The 25,806-nt window shown below is 29.7% G+C and overlaps 5 protein-coding genes across 28 annotated transcripts; 3 read left to right on the top strand and 2 right to left on the bottom strand.

The window, feature by feature from the left end:
- Nucleotides 1-110: 110 nt before the first annotated feature.
- Nucleotides 111-10,598, bottom strand: LOC122577255 (TBC1 domain family member 10A). 11 transcript variants are annotated; one of them, XR_006320174.1, is made up of 12 exons: nt 10,130-10,415; nt 9,660-9,789; nt 9,002-9,575; nt 8,668-8,937; nt 8,437-8,595; nt 7,100-7,339; nt 6,130-6,277; nt 5,774-5,809; nt 5,580-5,678; nt 5,339-5,489; nt 3,097-5,247; nt 111-2,970 (listed from the first exon to the last, which is right to left on the bottom strand). XR_006320174.1 is itself a non-coding variant. In XM_043748440.1 (5 exons), the coding sequence occupies exons 2-5, from the start codon at nt 9,770-9,772 to the stop codon at nt 8,482-8,484; spliced, it is 1,071 nt and encodes a 356-aa protein (XP_043604375.1). In that variant the 5' UTR covers nt 9,773-9,789; nt 10,130-10,414; the 3' UTR covers nt 8,233-8,481. The 11 variants fall into 11 exon arrangements, 1 of the variants encoding a protein (XP_043604375.1); XR_006320177.1 differs by having other exon boundaries at nt 111-2,285; XR_006320178.1 differs by lacking the exon at nt 10,130-10,415 and adding an exon at nt 10,463-10,598 and having other exon boundaries at nt 111-5,247.
- LOC122577257 lies at nt 6,285-7,927 on the top strand. 2 transcript variants are annotated; one of them, XM_043748443.1, is made up of 4 exons: nt 6,285-6,478; nt 6,695-6,989; nt 7,114-7,383; nt 7,497-7,927. In XM_043748443.1, coding segments are annotated over exons 1-4 (840 nt in total). In that variant the 5' UTR covers nt 6,285-6,476; the 3' UTR covers nt 7,770-7,927. The 2 variants fall into 2 exon arrangements, with proteins under 2 accessions (XP_043604378.1, XP_043604377.1); XM_043748442.1 differs by having other exon boundaries at nt 6,285-6,989.
- A 25-nt stretch (nt 10,599-10,623) lies between the features above and the next one.
- LOC122577248 lies at nt 10,624-14,290 on the top strand. Of its 9 annotated transcripts, none has more exons than XM_043748417.1 (7): nt 10,624-10,758; nt 10,891-10,930; nt 11,427-11,479; nt 11,570-11,909; nt 11,993-12,805; nt 12,893-14,049; nt 14,117-14,290. In XM_043748417.1, exons 3-7 carry the CDS (start codon nt 11,439-11,441, stop codon nt 14,256-14,258), a joined length of 2,493 nt encoding a protein of 830 aa, XP_043604352.1. In that variant the 5' UTR covers nt 10,624-10,758; nt 10,891-10,930; nt 11,427-11,438; the 3' UTR covers nt 14,259-14,290. The 9 variants fall into 9 exon arrangements, with proteins under 9 accessions (XP_043604352.1, XP_043604351.1, XP_043604350.1 ...); XM_043748416.1 differs by having other exon boundaries at nt 11,319-11,479; XM_043748415.1 differs by having other exon boundaries at nt 11,305-11,479.
- A 266-nt stretch (nt 14,291-14,556) lies between these two features.
- On the bottom strand, nt 14,557-25,744 carry LOC122577252 (eukaryotic translation initiation factor 2 subunit 3, Y-linked-like). 5 transcript variants are annotated; one of them, XM_043748434.1, is made up of 9 exons: nt 25,494-25,650; nt 24,826-24,889; nt 24,617-24,727; nt 16,040-16,273; nt 15,797-15,955; nt 15,470-15,699; nt 15,256-15,400; nt 14,989-15,158; nt 14,557-14,905 (listed from the first exon to the last, which is right to left on the bottom strand). In XM_043748434.1, the coding sequence occupies exons 1-9, from the start codon at nt 25,563-25,565 to the stop codon at nt 14,669-14,671; spliced, it is 1,422 nt and encodes a 473-aa protein (XP_043604369.1). In that variant the 5' UTR covers nt 25,566-25,650; the 3' UTR covers nt 14,557-14,668. The 5 variants fall into 5 exon arrangements, with proteins under 5 accessions (XP_043604369.1, XP_043604364.1, XP_043604366.1 ...); XM_043748429.1 differs by lacking the exons at nt 14,557-14,905; nt 14,989-15,158; nt 15,256-15,400; ... (1 more) ...; nt 15,797-15,955; nt 16,040-16,273 and adding an exon at nt 16,705-19,453 and having other exon boundaries at nt 25,494-25,744; XM_043748431.1 differs by lacking the exons at nt 14,557-14,905; nt 14,989-15,158; nt 15,256-15,400; ... (4 more) ...; nt 24,826-24,889; nt 25,494-25,650 and adding exons at nt 16,705-19,453; nt 19,567-19,635; nt 20,771-20,786.
- Nucleotides 23,413-23,718, top strand: LOC122577261. Its single transcript, XM_043748447.1, has one exon. The coding sequence runs from the start codon at nt 23,413-23,415 to the stop codon at nt 23,680-23,682; it is 270 nt and encodes an 89-aa protein (XP_043604382.1). The 3' UTR covers nt 23,683-23,718.
- Nucleotides 25,745-25,806: the final 62 nt, after the last annotated feature.

Here is a 25,806-nt window from a genome sequence, read left to right as displayed (position 1 = left end):
CGTAATTAGTTACATGTATGTTCTTATTACATATTTTCACCTCATGTGTAAAAAAAACATCGACATTTTTACAGCCAGTGTATGAATTAGAAGCATTAAAAGCATTGTTGTAAATTAATGTATACAATTTTTTATTTTTATCATAACAAAGATACTGATACAGTCCAATAAGAAAAGAAAAGATATGTTTCGGCCAAATAACAAGTGTATTGCAATTTTTTAACTTCTCATTTTGTAAAATGCGCATAAGAAAAATACAATGTATTATAATACAGATATACCTTAGATATAAGTTAAAGTTAACGGCAGCTGCACAGCTTGCCATTTTCTCTCAAAAGGTATATCCTAATAATGACGCGCATTATTAATTACATCAGGCTGTGTGTTGATATGTTAGTTCTTTATTTAAATCAAACTAGATGCGGTCGATTGAAGTTAAATTGGTTATCGATCTGATATTAACTTTAATTCATCTCGAAGTAAATGGCTCTATGTAATTGGCTAGGAACATGTAGCGCGATTAATGATACACCGTGCCCTATAGGAACGTGTGCGTGAGGTTTGTTGGTATGTACGTTGGTATTAGGCAGTACGTGTAAGAAAAAGAGGAGACGGCGGTCTTTTTCGTGGATAATATATAATTCATGTAGGATATATATTAAATATTCTCCTGTGTCCAGACAAAGGTGATTGACCAACTATGTGTCAACTTACGCGTTAAAAATGCCATTCATGATAAATTCACTCTATTATCCGAATGAAGTAACCGTGTTAAGTAATAGTACTCGAATCAGCTAGCGTAGATCTTTGTACATTGTGCTATTGCCATAGCAGTGAAGTATGATATATTGTGAATATGATTGTGCTGCATTTGACAAATATCTTTAAAATATTGGAATTAAAATAAAATCGTTTACCAAAGGAGCTTACTTCTTTGAAGGAAATACCTTTGATTCGATGCAAACGAATTTGAAATTTTTCTGTTGCTATTACAGCACAGATGTCAATTGTAGCAGCACAAGCTTATTACAATTAAAAGAAAGGGAGAAGACTTTTACAAAGCACAATAAAAAAAACTATTTTGCTTGGAGATCAAAGTGCTTGAAGCAAAAGCTTTTTTACAATTTTGATACATAAATTGAAATTTGCAATGATACCAAGTAAGATAATTGTCAAGGGCATTTTCTATGCTTATACTTCATTTTTTCATTGTGATTTATTCATTGCTTGTGTTTGACGATTCACTAAAGTACATTGAGAAAGCTTCTTAAATATGCAATGTACCGGCAAAGTATTGCCTTAGTAACGAGAGTATACTGACAGACTTTGGATTTTGAATTGAAACAGGATAACTTTAAGATCTGTTTTTTTTCTATACATCTTTATACTTTCTTAATACGTGCACGAGCAATGTACTATCTATCTGATATACATAAATCCAATGGCACCTACTAACGTTCCTGTGATATTCTATGCGACTGATGAGTTTAAGATGTGATGAATCACAATCCTCTTTGTATAACTGGCAATAGAAATTAATTTCTATAGCATCAATCTTGTACTTTTATAACTTGTAATTTCGAGTTACTTTTATCTAATTTTTCAATGAACTTCCGAGGACATTTTACATTTGATACGGATATACATATTTGAATTTTTTTAAATACTTTTTACCGACTCGCTGTTAAGATGAAAGTAATCTGACAATTAAAATGTTACGCGTTTTGCGGATAACCTAGATGCCACGAAACAAGGCGATCGATCGTAATTAAATGGAACTTACTGATTTTTTTATCTTTCTTTTTTATATAATCATTCGATGTAGCATCAGTTCAACTTGTGTTCAAATATTTGCATGATGTAAAAATATCGGTATCTTACAGCTAATGGTCCGACACGATGTGTATGGAATAATCTTTCATTGTAAATAGCTGCTGAAATTACAAAACTGCGTAGTGATTTTTTCCAAACTATGTAATACTCGAAGCAAAAAGACGTTACATCTGAGTATTAAGCTTATATATATAGGGTATTTAAAAAATATACATATGTCGAATTAATGATTTTGTCCAATATGTATTCATTAATGGATCAAAACACATCGCCCTATATATGTATACTTCGTTTTATTTCATTTCCGATTATTTTCTCTCGTTATAAAGTCTTAATGGCGGAGGAAATATTCTAGACAGATAATACAAAAAAGTATTATCAAAAGTATTCTTTATAATTAGGTATTATCGTTGCAACCTTTGCGTCGAGATTTTAACGAGGTACTGCTTATTCTGTAAACATAGCAATAAAATATTTTACATGATCTAATTCATTAGCGACATGTATAGACATATTGTTAAATTTTATTTTCTCCGATGCGTAGCTTATATCGAATTCTGTAATTTTTATTTATTCAATGACTGTACTGTCAAGTAGAGGATTCTGATAATTAAGGATAAGTATACGTGCGACGTTCGTTTAAAAATATCGTGCTGCCATGTACAAATACATATATATAAGTTTCCGCTCGAATTGTGTACGTAAAGATGTGCTATGAATCGTCGTTGTTTCATTTTTAGTATACAGTATAGCGTACATTTATGTTCATCTATTTACACGACTAGCAATTAATTCTTAGAGCAATCTGTAATGTACATTTAATATGTACGTCTTTCTTTATGTTAATCTAAGCTTACTATAAAACTACATTTACAACTTTTTGTATACCGATACTCAATTTAAACGATAAGGATAGAAGCAAGAAAAGAAAAAGAAAAAACCTATCTCGGCCTATTTTTAGCGAAATTACAAACGATATAATTCCCATCGTTGTTTATAATAATCGCACAAACAATTCTCTGAAATTAATGCAAATTATTAATTAATCAATTCGTGATCTGAATTCAATGTGCGAACGAGTTGAAACCAGATCTTTTCAAAGAATAGTCTTTCATCGTAGAATCGTATACCGTGATCCTGAAAAAAAAAAAACGTAAATCTTTATCGAGTATCACTTTCAATCAACTTGGGCACTAATCTTTTGTAACGGTATCCTTTCGTTTTGTATATAACGTATACTTTTAAGGCATATTTTTAACTAACCACGGTTAAATTCTTCGCCAAATTTCAGAAATTATAATACACGAACGGCTCTTTAAATTTTCGAGTTCGATATCGAGCGGTGCTGAACAGCCGGAACTGATGCGCGTACTAACCGTAACTGCGTGCGCACGTGAACAAACTACGTGACAAAGTTCAAGTCGATTTAGCGGCAATCGACATTCCGTCTATAATTGACGGGTGTAAGACCACGTGTAAATAAGCTACTCAATATTGTTGAGATTTCGTAGCGGTAACTCTGTGTGCGATTCTCAGTAACATTATATTTTTAACCCTGTCTTTGCAATTCACATAACTTCGAATATGGTTCCTCTATAGTGGAAGAACGCGCGCCGCGAATATTTATTTGCATTAATATTTGCATAGAAAAAAAGAGTTAAATAAAACTGTAACTTTCAACATTGAAGAAATTAACATATATATACCATTAACGGATTGCTTCCAAATTCTTCCGAATAGAATCAAAGCAATAACTACAGAACGTAACATAATTGTTGCCGAATAAATCATTACTATAATCGGCGTTAGTATGGTTTATTACATCCGCGCCGACTATGGTCGGCATTCGTATCTACAGGTCCTCGCATGGATGCTGATTACAGCCAACGTTAGAAATGAAAGAGTTAATAGCGGGAACGCACGCCTATGCGCATTGCATTATTAAAAATATATATACATAATTGAATCGCAACAATAACCTTGTACACTGCTGCGTAATCGCAAAGACATCTCAATGGCTCATCTGCACCAGGTCTAATACACAAGAAAAGAACAGTTTCTGTGCTTCGTATATTTCGTAAAGAAAAATGTAATCGCTCTAAAAAGAGGGCCTACCACCGTCGTCTCCAATCCGGTTCGTTGACGCATAATAAGTAGAATCTCTTTTTTTGTAAATGAAACCGTGTAAGAGAAATAAAATTGAAATTCATCCGCGTATTGTATTAGCGCATTATGTTCGTATGTAATGGAGGATTAAAAGTTAAATTACGTATAGCCTTAGATTTTGTATGATATTTACTTTATAAGAGGGAGGTTATGCTAAAGATAAAGATATATATATATATATTATATATATTATATCTATGAAATACGTGTAACGACAATTGATCGTTCGCCGATAATTGACGAATCACAAAAATGATGTAGCGACGCTGATTATCGAATCATCTTTTTGTATGAAAAGAAAAAAAAATTGTAAAGCGATATTGGTAACGGTGCACTCGATGTGAAAGGAAATACACGACACAATAACGAACTATACGAGCAATTTTCGTTTTCCTTTCCTCCCCCTTCTTTTACTAACATAACAGGACACGAAACATTACGGTACATTCTTTTAACATTTGTCCAACGAAAATCTAAGACTACTTTTATATAAATTCCTTCGTGTAATTTATAGACTCACAAAATCAAATTTCATTCCGAATGTATGCGTATATAATATTTAATTATTATTTTCTATCTATTCGCGGATCTAGTCATTTTCAATCCCACGAGTTAATGTACCGTTATGTAAATTTTAAGCTACAAACATCATTAGTATTGGTATACATAACTATTTAATCGTTTTTATTGTAATATTATCGATATTTATCATTATAGGAAATTAGAGCAATTTAATTTTGTAACGAAAAGTATATAATGTAGAAAGCGGGAAATATCAGTATTGTAATCTAGACGAGTAATTACGATGGACGAATATAATTAAAGAAAATCATTGGTTACCATCTAACGGCTCCTCGCAGGTCCACTCAGTGAACCGCAATTCCTTCATCGTTTATTGTACACGGTCTACATCGAGAACTTACACTGTGATTTGCATAATAAACTAATGACAATTATAATCACGACATAGATTTTATACGAGCAGAATGTTATAAACCATATCTTCTAGGAAATTACTATCCCATTATTATATTGTCCCATATACATTATTACCATCTCATATGGCGTTTTTAGAATAAATCAAATATTAAAACAACTTTCTCAATTAAAATACTAATACCGATATACCAATTGTCTCTCGCTTAAAACAAAAAGTATTACCACAACTGAGAAAATATATATGTATTATGTATACGATTCTCGCTTTTGTCTATGTTCGGGCATCCATGCAAGTTTCCTTTTAACGAACTACAGAATGAAACAATCTTATGTAGTTAGTAGAACAAAAGAAAACCAGTTTTCTGGCACAACATTTCGATTATAATCTAACTTCATTTACCTTGATGGCATCCTATGATCTGCGTCAAAAAGCAAAAGACTCCAGATCAAGATTGCACTTAATCTTGTCGCTTGTTTCCTCTGAACTGGTTTACTGTACTGTTCCCATTTTTCTTACGAGTCACTTAATAATCACTCGTGTTGCCCAATTTCTGCGCAAGACATGGACAAACCGATAAGAATACGAAAGCGGTGAGATGATATTGTCAAACACACGTTGAAATCTTCAAAGTATTACATACATGTGTATTTGAAAACTTGATCATGGACTATTCGTCAAATACGTATGTGGTTTCGGGCACATCCATTATATTCTATCGTATGTCTATGGAGTCACCAATCTTAAAAGAATAAAATGTTTCGTGACAGTATAATAGAAATGAACATATTTCAAACATCATCCTTATATTTCTACACCGATAAAATTTTTTATTACCTTGCATTGTAGTAGTAGGTAATTGGATAATTGTACCTATGCCAATGATGAGTTTATTAATTAAAAAGAATTATTTAGTAAAAATAATATCTCATTAACTTTCATTCATTATATTTCTAAATATGTATTCTAAAAAAAGTATATAAAAAGTAATATAAATTATTAATTATAAATATTTTAATGTTTCTCAGAAATAAGATTATATAAATATAATCATTGCCTAAAACTAGGTCAGTAATCGCAAAATTGATCATAACCCAATAACCGGAAATGCACTAAAAAAAATATTTAACTTTAAACATGCATTTAACATACAGCAAGTTTGTACATCTCTTAATGGATGTTCTGATACGTACAACCATGAATTCCTCGAATACCTGGTGGGGAACGAGTTGGCCGAGGATATTCATGCAGTCCATCCCTGCTAGTACAATTGCGAACATACTGACCGCGAGTGTTTGTTACGCACATCCGTAACATGGTATTTCCATTACGAGCGTGAACCTAAAAAAGGAAAAATCATTGTGTAATCGGAAATTCAATGAACACAAGAGAGTAACGAATCGCTGGCGATTAATTGCTGGTGAAGTTACGATAATAAGGTACAACGATACGCGGCATAGCTCGCTAAGCAGAAAATTAATATTACAGTAATAACGTGAAGATCGTTAATTATTATAAAACCAATGTGATACCGGTAAAAATGTATGTTATTTCGTTTTAATTAAATATTATCGATAATTGAAAACATCCCGCTATAAAAATATGGAAAAATGATTAACAAAGAAAAACACTTCTATAGTTAATCAACAGATATGTTTCATATAGAATAAAAAAAAATTATATATTTATACGTCAAATGAATACATCGAAAAGGATGAAGTTAATTTATCTTGTTTTAGTATTTTTAAACTCTGTTAGGAACGTTAGAATGAACGGTGAATCGAGCGGAGAATATCTTCAAAAGGCGATGTTCCAACTCCAAGAATTCAATGTTCCCTCCCCTACTAACATTTATGACAGGATGTCGTCAAATAACGGTTATAAAAATGTAATCTATATGAACAAAGATCGACAAAATTATCAGGTTCAAAAGATTAATATGAATACGCAGCGAAATACGCAAAAATACCAAAACCATAGCTTCCAACATACTATACTTAATGAAAAGGTTGATTTACATCCAACTGATTTAAGTTTTTCACAATATCACGAGGTAAATAAATGACATTTTTATTCATACATTTTAAATAAATATTTTATTATTTTTTTCATATAATTTGTTATATATCTAAAGAGTTCCAAAAAGAGCTATTAAGAAATTACCTCTGATTTTTCAGCCTCACATTCCGATTGTTACCAAAGTAAAAGATCCAGAAGTGCTTGGATTTACAAGGGCAGAATTGGCGGCCATGTATAAAAGCGCATTAGAAAAGGGATCGACGATCAGTTTGTCTTCATTAACCAATGCACTCTCTTCCGGCGAGGTACCTCAGATTACAAAAACTCACGTGGAATTTCCGATTAAGCAGCCTCTCTATCAATATTACTTCTTTCCGCTAAAAACTTTTATGTCAGAATTTAAAAAAGATCGCGGTTATAAAACGATTGTAAGTACATATTCTAATTTGAAATTGAAGAAAATTCGTCTAATTTAAAAAAAAAAGAAATGAAAATTATTATTTTAATCTTCTCATTATTACATTCCTGTCATTCTTTGTAGCCTGCCCATGCATATGACAAGACGGAAGCTGCACAAACTACTCAAACGCAATTATCAAATCCTATCTTTGTAGCCATAAGTACTTTTGTCACTATGGCAATTGTATTCATGATGAGTGTTTTATTCTTGCCAAAGATTACTCAACTCGATATATTTCCAGCGCGAAGTATTCAAGATGATTTCTTTTATCTAACGAACATAGTTACGAACGCCATTGAACATTATAATTTGTTGGAGAAATTTAGAGATCATCATGTAAATACTATCAGGTAGTTTATAATATAACGAGATAAATAATGTATATACCTAGGTGAATTTTATAATTAACATAGGGAAAAGAAATGTAAGCGATTTTATAGATTATAACTTGGATTAAAATGTATAAGGCTGATGTAAGGCCGAAATAAAATTAGATAATTTGTCAAAATATATTCATAACATCTATTTAATTACATCATTTGTCTATAGTTAGATAAATTTTAACAAAAACAACAGTGAGCTAAACAAAACAATTCTTATTTGATAACAGTATATAGTATTTCTAAATTTTGTTCTTTAAAAAATGTAATGTTTTACAATTCCTTTTTTGTACATAAATATGTATTAATAAAGTTGTATGAAATTGTACAACTAGAGATATGCTCCAAATAATACAACATTAAACGATACTAGAAACATCTACAAGTATTGTGCATTGTGTATTTTTATAATCCTAGTTATGGTAGAGAAAATAGGGATAAATTATATTCTGTGATCTATTTAGGGAATGTATATGTATCTGTGATTACATTCAAGAACTATCTAAATTTATAATGAAGAAGTTAGGTACTTTTCAAACTTTGCTACATGTACTTCTATGTCTTGTAAAACTATACTTGCTTATATTTTACGACCTGTACAATATGACGTATATAAAGGAAGGCACACTTTGGAATAATACCTGTAAGCTCATTATTCACTTTACATGCTATCTATTCTTTTGTAATCAGTCTGTCCGATTGGCAGTGGAAAGAGATGCTTGCTCTGCAGCTTTCCGTTTTAATACTTGACGTTGATGTTCGTATTCGAAATCTTCTTCGGTTAGATTTAATTTTCGAATCTGCGATATTGCATTTATTTAACAAAATGTACTTGTTTGCAAGAAACGAGACACGAAAATCAAGTATCCTACCTGATAAACTAAAGCTTCTTCTTCCATAATATGCTGAGGAGGATTTCTTAATACTTGAAGCGTTTCATAAACTGTCGGACAGCGCTTAGTAAGAGATGTGCGTCCTAAGCTGCCTTTTAACAAAACTAGTCCAACTTTAAAGATAATTTTAACACCTTCACAAAGGAACATATCCCACACTCGTAGAATACTTTCCCATGGCAGTGTTCGCGTATAAACACATAAGAACCATTCGGTCATATATAAGATTGGTTCCATCTTTTGTTTTTTCTGAGAAATTAACGGCAATAATTAATTCTCATTTACATGCGGATTTTAATTAATTAATACTAACCAAATGTTTGTAAGCAATGGGAGACACTCTTTTCAAAAGAGCAAATAAAATATCTCCATCGCGTAATAATGTTTCCATTCCTTGACTATAATATCCAATTAAATACTTGTCACATATTGCAACAAGGCACCAAAATGCTTGTACTGCTGGCATATGCATCAGTAAAAATGCAGCAATAGGTGCTTGAGCTTGACAATAACCAACTTTACTATTTAAAATAGAATAAGCTTTCAATACTTTGAACAGTTCCTCCTGTCCAGGAGCTTCTCCAATAAACATTATATGATGTGGAAATTGACGATGAAGATCTTTTTTGATATCATCTATATACTTTGGATCACCAGATCGCTCCACCAACTCTTCAAATAAATTTGGGTTTGTATCCATTAGCAATTGACCTCCGCAAAGATTTAGCCATGCACGAAGTCTTACTGAAGGTGGAATACCCTTTCTACATCTTTCTCTAACTTTACGATAATTTGTATTCATGAAATAACTCCAATTGTTTAACATCTGTATCCATTTTCGTTCCCTTCTAAGCATTACCTCTGGTGGTAATCCTTGTTTAACAAGGCTAGTATTTTACACATAAATATTAGTATATAAATGTATATTTTACCATCATAACTGTTACATTAATATATAATTATTATATTACCTGTCAGAGCTACAATTGGAATCTTGAAGGAAACCATGTCGATCAATTTTAGAACCTTCAAACTTATCACTCTCTGTCTCTGCATCCCCATTATATGATCCTGAGGACGCCATAGCATTTTTCTAGTTGTCTAGAATAAAATATAAAATTTTGTAATATATATATATACTATACTACTTCCTTGGAAAAATAATATTTTGATCAAAAAAGTTTTGTTTATTATATTGGACATCGTTTAAGTGTTCTTACTAGTATCAATATAAATTTTAGTTCTAAAAATAATAAATAACAATGAAAAATAATCATACTAAGAATCTATCAATTTTCAAATTTACTATGAACATGTTACCAAGTATTCTGACGTTTTATAAACTGTGTATTTTATATCTATCTCGATTACATTGACAACATTTTTACACAAAACAAATGTTAATCGGCCCACTTTATGATTACAAATTTGTTTCACTTACAACATTAAAACGGAATAAAGAAGAGAATATCTGAACGCGTTTTATAATTGACAGTTGACAGATACATGCTAATAAATTTCGAATAAATAATACGATAACAAGATCATAATTTAAGATATCAATACTTCATATGTCGCACGATAAGGCACTGTTTTGTAACGCCCAAAAAGTTCGTGCAACGAATTACAATCATTTGTACGTGTCAAAGTATCTTGTCTCAGCTTGATAACTAACATAAACGCGTTACTATATACATATTCACACAATTATTTACTTTCACATTATCACATTAACAATGAGTGGGCACACCGTGTGAATTAACATTAGACTTACCATCGATGATCCGCAAAAATCTGATTTATGAAATTCCAAAAGAATATACTATGCATTGCTTTAGAGTACCGATATTTTGCTTTTAACACACACGTCAATTATAATAAATATATCAATTTAAATTAATTGATATATTACAACAAAATGTAGCGGAGATTTTTATCTCGAAATGGAATTACCAGGTACTCTACGTTAATTGGATAGTTCCGTTGATTCATTTACTTTTATCCAATAGTAAGAAAGGATTAAAAGTAAAGATAACTATACTTAACAGCATAATCGATGTAACTATACAGGTATGCAATTCAAATCTAATTTCGTATTTAAGAAAAAGTGAAAATAAGTACATTAGAAAATGAAACGTAATACAATTGAAATTGAAATAATTTTACAATAGTAACGAGATAATGTAATATCTTCCTCAATAGAAAAGGCTGCTTTTTACTTAGAGTTACATATGTGTGACACGTAAGTAGCTACATAAATACCTATTTTTTGTAACCTTACATAAATCGTTTAGAAAAATAGAATGAAATTTGATTAGAAACCTATTCTAGCAATATATATATTGTGCATTTACGTAGTATATATATATATATATATATATATATATATATATATATTTGTTATTTCGTTACTACGTAAATGTACTTAATTCTTTATATGCCAATGGTTTATTTATTTTATTAAATGTAACTTACCGGCATATTGTAAATTTTGTTATGCGCTTTCTAAGCTTTAACTCAAAAGCATGAATAGAATGAATAATAACAATTGATATGTAACAGTATTTATATATATGTCTCTAAATTTAAATATTAAATAATGAATTGCTTATGGAGGTTCCCATTTTGAGGTTCCATGGATAACTTGAAGATTTGATAATTCTATGTATGGGCAATAAATTATAATGAATTTTACCAAGAATATGACTGACTGATTGAATATAAGTATTGTTTTGAAGTTGCAGAAAATCATGGCAAAAGAAATAAAAGAGATGCCTGTTAATATGTTAACGTGAGTATCTTATAACAAATATTTCAATACCTCTTATTTATTTCTTTCGTGTGAAATTTATCATATATTTAAAACATTAATATTTTTCAGGGCAGAAGAACTGATAGAAAATAAAGGTTTGAAGTTTAATGCATGGAATGAATACGAGAAGTCAGTTAAAACTCTTCCAAAAACTGGAATGAAACAATTTGAACCAAATGATTCCTGGCTCCAAAATATGCAAATTGAAAAAGGTATTATGACTAGAAAAAATTTAATAGCTATAGAAAGAGTAGATCGTATTTCACAGTTAGCTAGTGCAGAATGGTTGCCTGATCAGAAAAGAGCTAAAGTAACAAAATACTCTGGTCAAGATTGGAGTAGTTTTGGTTTGGAGAAAAGTGGCACCTTGTATTTAATACCAGAAGAAGCATTGTTTCTTCTAGAAGCTGTATGTTATAATACAATAATAATGTATTTACAGAAATCATTTTCTGATATGGTAGAGAAAATTTAAAACATTTTCTGTTTTAGAATTGTTTAGAACTTACATGGAATGGTGTAGCATTATCCATCCAACAAGCTTATGAACTTCTAATTGATAACGTTGAATGCTCATTAGAGGAATATAGAGTTTATAGCCAGTTAGTACGATATGGTTATCGCATACAACGTTTTGTTTATGATTCAGAAAAAAAGACAAAAAGTGATAAAAATTCTAATATAAAACGTAAAGTTATTGTTGAGCCAGAAAATGGCCTTTGGAGAACTGATATTCAACAACAAGATAAAGATTATATAGATATACAGAGTGGAAAATCTGCTAGTTGTCCAAAAAGAACTGATGCAAATATTAATAATTTTCCTACAGAGATTTTTCATGATCTAGCAGAAGATAAAGATATATCAAATAATGTCTTTGAAATCGTAAATGATCTTCTTTGCGCAGTAGAAAATATCGAAGCTCAATCTACAAATGTTGAATGTGAAAAGGATATGAAAAACAGGAAAAGATCAGATGTTACTTTGCAAACTGTAAATATAGATGAAAATAAAAAAAAACGGAATTCTAAGGTGGAAATTATATCAGATGAGACTTTATTAGGAAGTATTAAAATTGTCAAAGATAATATGAATGATTGTACCAAAGGAAGTAATGTACCAGCAAATTGGCGAGCATCTCGCATACAACGCAACGTTAAATTAGTACCTAGAAGAACAGATAAACTATTATCAGCTACTGATATTTTAGATTCTAATTATAAAAATTCTGAGTGCAATTCAAGAAAACCTATATTATCTTCGCCACCTAGAGAGAATTCACAATTAAAGAAATCAAAACATGAGGTATTGTATAATGATATTTATAATAGTTATATTCACAGTATTAAAATATTAATGTTTCTCCCTCTTTTATATTCTTCCTTCAATTAGGTGATAGAACTTTCTGATGATGAAATTCAAGAGATACCAAAACCAATAACACGAATAGATTTATTAGATTCAATTCCAAACATTGCATTTCAATCCACAATTACAATAAAAGTTTCAAGAGCATACATACCACATAATATAAAACCTGTTAAAACGATCTACCATTATGAAAGTGCAAAATTAAAAAAATTACAACAAACAGATAAAAGATTGCGATCTAGTCAAAACCTAGGACATGCAAAAAGTAATGAAAGTCAAAATATGTATCAGTGCAATAATATCTCTGTAAGCAACAGTAATGTTAGAAAAAATACAAACATTGCTCCATTTAATCAAAATTTAGCAACAAATGCGCACAATGTTTTCATGCAAGATTACTTTTCCATGCAACATAGACAACATGGGAACTTTAGTCCCAATTATGTATATAGTAATAAACCACCTTATACATACAGCCAAAATCTATATTGGCATCATAGAAATACTACATTTCAAAATGTATTTGTTACTCTTGATAATCATAGTGCTACTATTCATCAAAACAGATTTACATCTTTGCCAGTGAACAATTTGACAATGCCAAATATAAATAACAATGTGACTAGGCATTCTTTTACTCGAAACCAGTTTTATCATAATTTTCATCAAAATTTTTTTCCATTAAGAAGATTATGTCATCAAAGAATCGTGGAAAATACATCAATACATTGTAGCATAGCTGGAAGTGTATTACTTACAGAACCTCGTCAGAGATATTGGCCACGAAATTATCATAAAAACACAAATATGGCATCAAATTGTAACGATGAAGTTTATCAATCTTCATTTAAAATACTGCCAGGAGCGTCATCATGGTCGGAATTAAAGACTAAATGGCGCGAAATAAAAACGATCACTATCGATGATGAAGATACGGGAATTGAAGATTGTAATGAAGTACAAGTAACTGGACAATTACGCACTCCTCTTGTTGGATCAAAGAATGCAAATAGTCTTGAAGAAGTCTTCAGTAAACTTAAAATAATTAAATCTGCATCCGAGAAAATTGTAAGAAGAAAAAAGAATAAGTACAAAATATCATACAATGTTTATTCCAATACACAAAACTATAGAAAAGCAGATCCTGGTCTTCCATTCTACAGAATAGTTGTGATAAAGTAATTTATTTTTATTAGTTATATTTATTTTGTGAAACTTATACAATAATGTTCTTTTTTATTTCAGACAAGATGATTCATTTATACAACCAATTGAATTGCACCGTTTAATGCAAGATGCAGGCACTTCACCAATACTATTAGCCTGTGTTTCAATGTCAATTTCATATATTCAACCAGGATTTATATCTATACCTAATCTAACATAATTCAAATAAAATATTTCATACGCAATATTTAATTCTTTTCTATTTATTTTTGTGTAAAATAAAGAATAGTTGAACACAAAAAAACTTGATCAACTATCAAGTATCTATTTATGTCATCCAAAAATTTGTTAAAAGATAAATTTTTATCTGTGATATATTTTAAATATTTTATCATTTAAATATTTTTAATATTTTATCTATGATAAGGAAAATGCTTTATAAAACATTTCTATTGATTTTATATATTACTTATTTCAGGATAAGAATAGTAAGCAAAATGCATTAAATAACACACAAATTATATGTACTTCGTACTTTATTATAAACATTTCGAACAACACTACGTTGTAGAAATTATTTTCAATTTGTTTTTTATATTAAATTTTTGTTATCTCGTGATATTCGTAGAATTATTTTCGGTCTATAACTGGTTCTATTGTTTGTCCGCCACAAATTTGACCCCAACCAATCAAACGCCAATGTTTTTCAACACGACGCGATAACGCAATTTTTTCGTCAATTTCTGTACATACAGGATTTGTTAAGCTGATTTTAGCTAAATCAGCACGAGTGGCTAATACACGACCTCCAGTGCTTAATGACCCAATATTTACTAATAGCACCTCATTTCTCGATAATTTTGGTACCTATTATAAAAAAATATTTTATAATTACAATAAAAATATACTAAAAAAAATCTGATTATAACGTCTCCACACAATATATTTACCCTTGCACCTTTCTTATCACCCTCAGTTCTCACACCTAACAATCGCTTAAGAAGATAATATGATATTTCGAGCTCGATAAATATTTTAGGTAGAGCTCCTACAGCTCCTAAAATTTGCCCCACTAAACGATCAGCACGGCATAATGTTGGTTCGATTTTTGTTCCGACACCTTAAAATTTATTTTTCAAATATTACCAAGTTTCTTTTATGATTTATATTTTGTCCAATTTGTTTTTTTTTCTTTTATAGTATTTGCTCTTACTTACCTATAAGACCACCTGGAACAGCAAATTGAAGTTCATTCTGCTCAGCAAATAATGATACTATCCGCGAAAATATGGGTCGACAGGTCAGTTTTCCTTCACTGTCTTTAGAAACCAGTCCAGGACGAACTTCAATTTCCATACCCACCTGAGAAATAATAAATACGTAAAATTACATTCACGTAAGCATAATAACAAAAGTGTATTTTTAACGTACTTTTAATACTCCTCTTAAAATACTTCCACCAGCAACGCCGCCTTTCAGATCATCTACTTCACAACCAGGTTTATTTACGTCAAACGACCGAATTACAATTAATCTCGGTTCCGAAGTGAAATCTCTTAAAGGAACCGGAATTTTTTTCGTAATATATTCGCACAAGACTTCGATATTATACTTGAGTTGTGCAGAAATTGGTATTACGGGCGCACCTTCAGCTACTGTACCTAATTTAGAGAAAAGATCATGTTTTTAATATTATATATGCATATTAATAACAATTCGTGTAAATTCATTATAGAATTATTATCGAGATTAAAATACCCTGTACGAATTTCAAAATTTGCTCATACTGCTCCTTTGCTTGTGCTTCCTTTACTAAATCTATCTTATTTTGCAGAATTACAATATGTTTCAATTTCATAATTTCAATGGCAGCCAAATGTTCTGATGTTTGAGGCTGGGGACACGACTCATTACCGGCTACAAAATAAATATTTATTTATTTCAATATTTCAAATAACTACCATTCCAGATACGATAATATAAAAGAATTTGACTGTGTACCAATTAAGAGCAAAGCTGCATCCATGACAGCAGCACCGTTCAGCATAGTTGCCATAAGGATATCATGTCCTGGACAGTCAACGAAGGATACATGACGTACAAGCTGAAATCGTCCAGAACAAACTGGACGTAAACAAGGGAATGAATCGTCTTTGCTTGAACCTCCGGATATGTAACATCCTGGTCTTGGACATTTTTCATTATCACACTTATAAATCTTTGCATTCGCGTATCCTGAAATGAGCCAATTAAAAATATTCGTGATATTATTTTATTTAAATATATTTACTCTAATTCTATATTCCTATGAATTTTGTCCTGATTAATGAATAGGTAAAATCAAAATTAATCATAGGATATAAAAATAGATAAATTACTAATATAATAATATGAATTTATTTGTTTACATTTAACGAAACATTTTTTCTATACATATTTTTAAATAATTTTAAAATTGTTGCAAGAATATTTATTTTATAAGAATTCAAAATATTAATACGATAATTAAACAAAAGCCAATAGTCTTATAATAATTTCAAAATTCGATAAAATTATTTTTTTATGACGAAATGTAAGTTTTTATTTAATTTTTTATTTTAATTTTTTGTTATATAAATTATTTTAATTGTTAATATATTTAACAATCAATGTTTGTATACGTGGGAATGTTATTATATTACTATTAATTAGAATTTAAAATTATTGTAAGAACTTGACATATATGAAATTGTATTACAATAATTTACACATTGAAAGTTCATTTTTACTACAAATATTTTTTATAATCTCAACTTAAATGGTGCACTTTTAGCAAAATGATTTTAATATAATATTATAGTTTCATAGAAACATCAAATGAAAATATATTGTACGTATTCTGTACACATACAATAGATCATACATGAAAAATAAATGTTAAGTTATTGATATTCATGATTTGCAATCCTATGAATAAGTGTCTATGTGTCTAATGTAATTTATTTTATTATTATACCACTTCAAGTTACTCTTACTGGTAACATTTCATTTGTTTACCAAAAATAACTTTCCATTTTTAAACTATGCTACATAACATTCTTAACATGAAACGACTTTTTCTATGTGAATATTATATATAGAGGTTTCTAATGATTATTTATATTAAAATTACGAGCATTTAATCATAAACATTTTATATTATGTGATATAATGAATTACATATTGTGGTATTAAGTTTATGATAACGTTCATATAAATAATCGAAAACAGTAAAATTTGTCACTTTCATTTCGTCATTTTGAATAATTTGTGACAGTAAAGAGAAAGATATTAACTATAACATGTAATACAATTCAACTATAATTATTTCTAACAAATATATATAAAATTGTAAAAACTTTATCAAACGTTTCCTAAGTATTTTAACTATTTTCTAAGTAAGTATATAATCTATTGTTTAATAATTAAATGAATAGAGAAATAGCCGAAATTCAATTCGATTCTAGTAACATAGTGTTTAACCTATTTAGTTTCTCGCACGATTATCAAACTGATAAAAACTACATGTTTATAACGCTATTAGTATAATAAATTTGTAAACAGTTATTCAAAACAAATATCGTCTACAACTTTGAGCGCCACATTTGCATAAGGTTCTAATATTCGACAAGTCTGATTCTGGTGTCTCTGGACGTAGTTCTAACTCCTCTTGAAATTCCGTGTTCATATATATATTTAAATTCTCCTTCATCGACATATTTTGCTTTATAGAATTTTCACTATTCTTTGATGATTGACACATGTAATCGAAGGTAATTTCCTCGTTTTGTTTAATATCTCTCAATGCAAACAATGCAAGCTTAGGAAGATTCGGATCAAGACAATTGATCCAAACACCATAGACAGCGAGATTTGGATCGCAAGAATGATTGATGAAATGCGAAACGTTACCATATACGGCAGCATCTACAGTATATGGACATTCTTCTTCAGACTCATTATAGTCAAGATCAAATAAGTATGTTCTACCAGCGGCATCGTATTCTTTGCCACGTTTTTCGGCCTCCTCATTTGTTATGACTTCGCCCACATATTGTGTGACAAAACAACCTTTTTTAATCGCTTGTAATGTTTTCACACCCCAACCCCGTCCATTGGCAGTTCTAAAAATGCAAAACTTCATCTTGCTGCCACGTTGCACTACTCGATTGAAGCAGTTCATATCGCAGTTGCATCGTTTGTTACATTCGTATATCGGTGTTCCAGGTGGAACTCGAATCTTACATGACGGGGTGTACGGACATAGTCCGTTATCCTGGGCAAAGCAACAGTTTGTCTTAGAATTACAAGACTTGCATTCGCAACCAATGGGTGGATCATCAGGTATTATAACTCCATTACCAGGTAGATAATCTTCTATATAATAGAAGTCTCGAGGTGCTGTTTCCAAGTCTATTACATTCTCCACCCGTATTAATGGTTTACCTTTAGTGATAGTATTCATTTCATTTTCCCATTCTTCCAAAGATTCTAACTGTTTTTTCCTTAAATCAATGACTAACATACGGAGAATATCATGTTTTATAACTTTCTCTAATTTACTACTTTTGACATACTTTTGATGTAAATATTTGGTTATATTAATGTATACTGTATTTGGTTCTACCGAAATTGATGTTATCATCTCTCCTCTACACTTAAGATAATTTAAAAATTCTCCAATATCCCTATCGTTCGGATAAAAATTTGTTTTCTTCTTGAAACGATCGATCAATTGTAATCTACTCTTTTCAAATTCTTCTAGAACATCCGGGCAGTTTACTAAATTCGACGCTGGTTCCCATGTGTTATACTGTGAATTCCAGTTCTTCCATTTGATTAAATAAGTTGGCACTCCTTTTAATTCTTTCTTTGCAAGAATCTTTTCTACTTCCCAAAGAGTAGTCTCCATTAGTAACTTTTTCATTCTCTTCTTATTTTCATGTTTTATATCCATATATCTTACATCTTCCAATATAACTCTGAGCTCCTTCAGTCTAATATTTTGTAAATTTTTTTTGTAGTCTATTTGATACTTTTCAATATTGGTATTGGCATTTAATTTGCTTAGTCCTATATTTCCTGTACTAATTTCTTGATTATCAGAAAAATTCAGATCTCTTCTATTGTTATTTGCTTGTTTCTCTTCTTGGTTCTTTTTAAAATGAACATTATTACTGCTTAAGTTGTTGCTCCTTGATTTATCTTCATGATAAGAGTTATCATTGTAATTATTTTCTTCAGCAGAAACAAATCTTTGATCAAGCTTTCGATGTTTGGCCAATGGTTGAGCTAATCCTGGAGAAGCTGGTCTTTTTTCTGGTGTAGAAGACATTTCGCTTGCGTAACCAAGATTTTCTTCTTGTTCCCCTCTGGTATTGCCCTCTGCATGAGCGTCTGTAATGCCAAACATTTAAAGGATGTCATTCTCTCCAGTCACACTTTCCCATATTTTGTGTTTAACTTGTATAATTGTTTCTCCCCTTTTCTCTTAGTATTAACGTTATCACCTTGAACACCAAGAATCCCTTGAATCCTCTTCGCTCTTCTCTGTCATTTATTGAGGAAAATGTTTGGTGCTATTATAAGAAAATTAATATAACTTATACAATGTTTATGCAAAAGAATGTACCACATTATATAGTAACATTTCTGAATGTTATAAATTATTACTTCAAGTTTCCATTAAATTATTTGGTTACATATAAAAAGATTCATGTTTAAATCTTATAATATGAATATGGTAAATCAGCTGATTTTCTGAGATAATATATATACTTAATGACTAAAGCACACCTTAATATTAATTTTGTATTTATATTTACAATTACACTGTAAAGTGTAATTATTATAAAACAATAATATGTTCTAAAACACCTTAAAACAATTTCTAATATTTTCATAAATAAAACACTAACTTCATATAACAGAAATTATTAGCTCTTTATTATATTTCTTTACACTATAAATAAATTTTTACATTGTATATTATTATAATAATTATATATGTATAAATTTAAAAATATATATAAAAGTTTATATAAAAATTTGATTAATAAATGTAATTATACTTACCTTAAAGTTATACATTATATTACAAAGATATGTTCACACTCACACATTGTCTATTATATCAAATTGAATCACGGAAATAATTTAGTTTTATCAACAAATTTTTGGCACTTTAAGTCAATTTATTAAGGTATGCTTTAATCGATAATTATTTAAATCTTTTAATTGTATATGATCATTCATTTTTTAATGCATGAAATACACTAACTAGTGCACACATTTAATTTATTACAATTAAAAATAATCATGCATGAAGAGTGCATTAAAAAATTACTTGTGTATTAAATTACATGTGAAATTTTTATTGCAAACTGAATATTGTATTTATGTTGCTATATCAATATTTTAGTATGTTCTATTATCCTTTGTATTTGTACTTAAATTTAACCTTACTTTATTAATAAAATAATTCATTTATATGCTAATATACGTAAATAATTGTGCACTTTAAAGTCATTGCGAGAATAAATTAATTATATTTTATTTAATATGTTTACTAAGCAATTTAAATAAAATATAAATACGAAAAATGACATAACTTGGAAGAAATAAAAGAAATATTATTACTATTATTACGTATAATTAAACAAGTTATAATATATAATATTTTAAATAATTACATAATGCTAGAAATAGAATTACATTTTCAAATATGTCAGTTGTAAAACATTTTTGATTCCGCTACTGGGAAATACATTTAATGAAATGGCGACAGTTTTTTACGATTAGCGCCCTCTATATAGGGAATGGTAAAGAATATAATACAATAAAAAACAGTAATTCTTTCTAAATATAAATATTTTCTTTAAATATAGCGGAAATAATTCCTAAAATAATTTCAAATAGAATTCGTTCCTTTACAAAATTATTAAGTATAAATATATTAATATTTTTCTAGTTAACAATTTTGTTCAAACTTTATTTTTTCCCTCAAAAAAACTCAAGCCTATCACTCATACAAACTGTAATTGATATGGCTTTATTAATAATTTATCTATTCTAATTGTTGAAGTAAGTAACGTATATAATATACAATGACTCTCAAAAACATTCACTACACACCACAGTACACTACAGCATAACTAATTTTATGCTTCTATATTTCGGTTGTTTATAAAGCAATCGTCCTGGTTATTTTTTTAATGATATGAAAACATAATTTATTTGAAAAATTCACATACACTGCATAATAAAAGTTGCCGAAGAAAATAATGCCGTACTTTCAGTTCACAAAAATGTTCGGACATATTTCATATTTATCTGTTTATCTCCTTCTGGCAACCCGATATTCCAAGAAAGCAGAAAAATCTCTATTTCTCAATAGTAAACATGACCTCGTCCAAAATGAGTCGCAAAAGAAATAATACGGAATTCAACATGCTGCAATTTATAATTTTCCACCCGAAAAAGGGAAGAACCTATCGTGAAACTGATGTTATGCTCCATATAAGCAAAAATATTGTTGCAGATATCATTTGACGATTTCATTTCGAGGATCGCATTGAATCTATTCCACAAACTGGAAGACTAAGTCTCTTAAGTATGAAGGAGAAAAACAGAATTATTCAAAACGGAAAGAAAATCCGCAAATAAATGCCCCAAAAACATTTCAGTTGGAACAGTTTGAAGAATTATCAGACAAACTGGAAACAATGGAGGAGTAGCCAGAAAACAATTTTTTATGAATGAGAATAGGGAGAAACAAGTGAATTTTATAAAAGAGCTCATTTCTACGGAAGATGCATGGTGGAAAGATGTAGTATTTATTAACAAAAGCAAATTCAACCTTTATAATTCTGATGGGAGAACTTTGGTATGGCAAAAACTGATTAAAAAATTCTACTTTAAGAATACAAGAGGTACAGTGAAACACAGGGAAGCTAGTGTAATGGTGCAGGGCTGTATTTCATCATACGAAGTTGAAAACTTGATAACAACATTATAGATAAAGATCTTTACTTAAACATGTGTAAAAACAATTTAGTTCAAAATGAAAAAAAAAATGGGAATTGATAATAACTTTAAGTTTTATCAGGACAATGACTAAAGCATGCATATATAGTACATTCATAAGATGAATTACATAGAATAATTTGGAAAACTCCAATTTCTTCAATAACTGAATTAGAACAATGACTCGAAAATGAATGGTCATACGTAACTGTAGAATATTTAAGAAAAAGTATAAATAATATGTCAAACAAATTAAGACGTGTTCTACAACAAAATGGTTCTCATCATGAAGTATTAGAATTATTTTATGATACTAGATTATATTAAATAAATGATAAAAATAATTCTTATTAATAATAATAAATGATCTGTTATTAAAAAACTAACCAGGGCGATTGCTTTATAAATAACTGAAATATTAAGCCATGAAGTTAGTCATATTGTAATATTATCATAGTAATTATTCAAATATTTTTCGGAGTCACTGTATTAAATCTGTTTTGACTTTACACGGTTTTTATTGTATATATTGATATGTAAATATTAATAATTTTGAATATTTTTGGCATTAGTAATAATCTATCTTTTTCTTGTATTAATCATATAAAAATCAATTATATAGTCAGTAATGTGTATGATATTTAACAGTTGAGTAGAGAAAAAGGGAAACTGTATGCATGCTTTGCGGACTTAAAAGCGGCGTTCGACAGGCTAAACAGAGAGAAATTGAAGGAGAAAATGAGGAAAATGGGGATTAGCAAAAATTTAATTCGAAGGATAAAAGAGCTGTATGCAGAAACAAAGAATGTGGTGAGAATCAAGAATCATAACACAAAGGAATTTTGGACAGTGAGGGGAGTCAGACAAGGGCGCCTGTTGAGCCTGATATTATTCAACATCTATGTGACAGGACTGGAAGAAGAGTTAAGGAAAAGACAAGCCAGGGGCATAGTGGTAGGAGAAAGAAAGGTATGATCATTGACATATGTAGACGATATTGTGCTGATGGCGGATAGAGAAGAGGAGCTAAAGGAAATGCTAAAGAGATTCAAAAAATTTGTAAAGGAAATCGAATTGGAACTGACCACGGAAAAGACCAAGATGGTAGTTTTCGAAAAAAGAAAGAACAAGAGGAGATAAAGAAAATGGAAATGGGGAGAGCGAGAATTAGAAGAAGTGGATAAGATAAGATACCTAGGGTACATACTACAGAAAAATGGCAGTGATGAGAAATACATACAAGACAGGAAAAAGAGAGTAACAAAGCAATAGCAATAAAGAAAACATGGAGTGTGGGAGAAAGAATTTTTAAACAGGACTACAAGAGGAGAATGAAGAGGTTTGGAGCACTGGTAGAGAGCTTGGCGCTGTTTGGAGCAGAGATATGGAGCTGGAACATGGAGGAAAGACTGGATAAAATACAAAGAAGATATGTGGAATGGATCTTAGGTTTAGATATGACAACACCAAATTATGTATTGATAGAAGAATGCAAGTTAACAGAAATCAAAGAAAAAGCATTAAGAAGAGCAGCAAGGTACAAAGAGAAAGCCTTAGAATCAAAAAAGGACCTAGTAAAGGAGTGCATAAAGGAAAGATAGAGAAACTGGATAAATGGCCAAGAAGGGAAAAGAGCANCAGCAGACCAAATTATAGAAGAAAGAAGAAAGAGCGAAGCAGGAGAGAGGAGGAAAAGGATAAGGGAATCCAAATATAACATACATTATAGAAAAATCACCAAAGAAGAGTTATCAAAATACTTAGAAGGGAGGATGAAGTGGAAGGACAGAAAAATATTAGCAAGATTCACATGTGGAAACGAGACCAAAGCAAGGGAGTAGTGAGGGAAAGAAGAGGGAGGAAAAAGATGCAGGCTATGTAAAAGGAAAGAAGAAGACCTGAGACATGTAATAGAAGAATGCGAAATAACGGGAGGACCAAAGGACACAAAAATAATACTAAACGAGACTGGAGAAGAACTAACAGAACTAAAAACAATAATGGAGAAGAGAAGGGCAATACAAGACAGGGAGGAACGATAATAAGGAAGCACAGCAAGGAGGCAAAAGCCCAAAAGTTGTCATAGTTTTAGAGACAGAATAATTAAGGAAGTGCAATATAATAGAGTGGATAAGAGGGGAGGTAGATATTTAAGAAGCAAAATAGGTAAACGAGATGTAAAACCGAAAGCTCGTTCAAAGCCAAAAGGCACGGTCTAAGCAATAATAAATAAATAAATAATATAGTATATGATATTTTAATTTTCTTAAAATTAATGTCTTTTATATTTATAAAAAAAAACTATTTTCTTTTACTTTGTACATATGTATTACACTTTTCATTCTTATATTAAAAGCAATATATAATATTTTTTAAATATAAAAAAGAAATATATTGTTAAAAACAATTCTGTTTCAGTACTGATCTAAATTAATGTTGGTTTTGTGTAAAAAATGTTATAATGACTTAGCTAATGGAGGACATACATATCTCATAACAATGTGTCAATTTTATATAAGACTTGTATCTACTTACCAAGTTTAATAGTGATGTTCCTTTCTAATTCATTTTTAAAACGAACAGTCTGCACTCCCGATATAGCTTTTACAATTGTAGACTTTCCATGTGCTACATGACCAATGGTACCTACACAGAAGATTTCAAATTTATATATGTCTAAAATATTGTTTTTGTGCAGTATGCTTTTTTTTGTGTCTTTATAGTTATAGAAAGATTATATTTACCAATATTAATTGTTGCTTGTCTACTGATGACCTCGCGAGATAGTGCAGTTAATTTGCTGACATCCTAAGTAACAAGAGTTTTATACATTTTGATATTAAGATAGTAAAATATCGTCAATGTAAGAACTTGCTTATAAAAAAGGCAACAAATTAGAACAAAAAAATGTATGTTTTATTTTATTTCTATGAAATAAATCCATAAAAATATACTTTTACAAAATTGTAAACATACTATGTCTTTGTAGTCTATAAAACTTATAATATGAACATTTATTTTTATGAAAATGCAAAACAAAAATTGATGATAAGTTTTTATTCATAACAAAATCATATGTTGACATTGTTAATATAAATATGAAAGCATATAATTCAGCAAAAGACAATATATTTATAAATTGTTATGTGATAATATGATGTATATCAAACCTAGATGTCATCAACGATTGATAAAACAAAATATTTCAATAATACAAGAGATTTTTCAAATAATATGTAGTTTTTAAAAATTAATATTGCATTTCTTAACATTTTTGTCAGTGAACATTTTCATTTAATGCAACGGAAAAAGAGATTATTATAATATGCTAACAATATATGAATTAAGGTTATATATAACATAATGAAAACTTGTTAGATTATGAAGATATAATTGTATATTTATTACTCACAAGCTTCGAGAGATCTTGTTTATAAAGATTTGGTTGACCTGTAGTCACTCCTAAACCTTCTTCACCACCCATAATCACTAAATCACCTTTGTTAACACGTAAACCACGCGAGGGACACTTCAAAAAAGGCAATAGCTCATTTAAAATTAAGAATATACATAGACTACTAGTCGGTAAAAGTAAAAATGCCAAGAGAGCGGAAGCAACGCCAAGTGGAAATACTTCGAATTAACGTGGAATATAGATTTCCTCGGCTTGTCGATTTTATATTACTTCTCTTATGTTATGTACATTAATTTTTAAATATTAAATT

The sequence above is a fragment of the Bombus pyrosoma genome, linkage group LG18, assembly GCF_014825855.1.
Source record: "Bombus pyrosoma isolate SC7728 linkage group LG18, ASM1482585v1, whole genome shotgun sequence".
Classification (NCBI taxonomy): domain Eukaryota; kingdom Metazoa; phylum Arthropoda; class Insecta; order Hymenoptera; family Apidae; genus Bombus; species Bombus pyrosoma.
The sequence above is the reverse complement of the archived record's forward strand: the minus strand, read 5'-3'. Positions and strand labels throughout refer to the sequence as shown.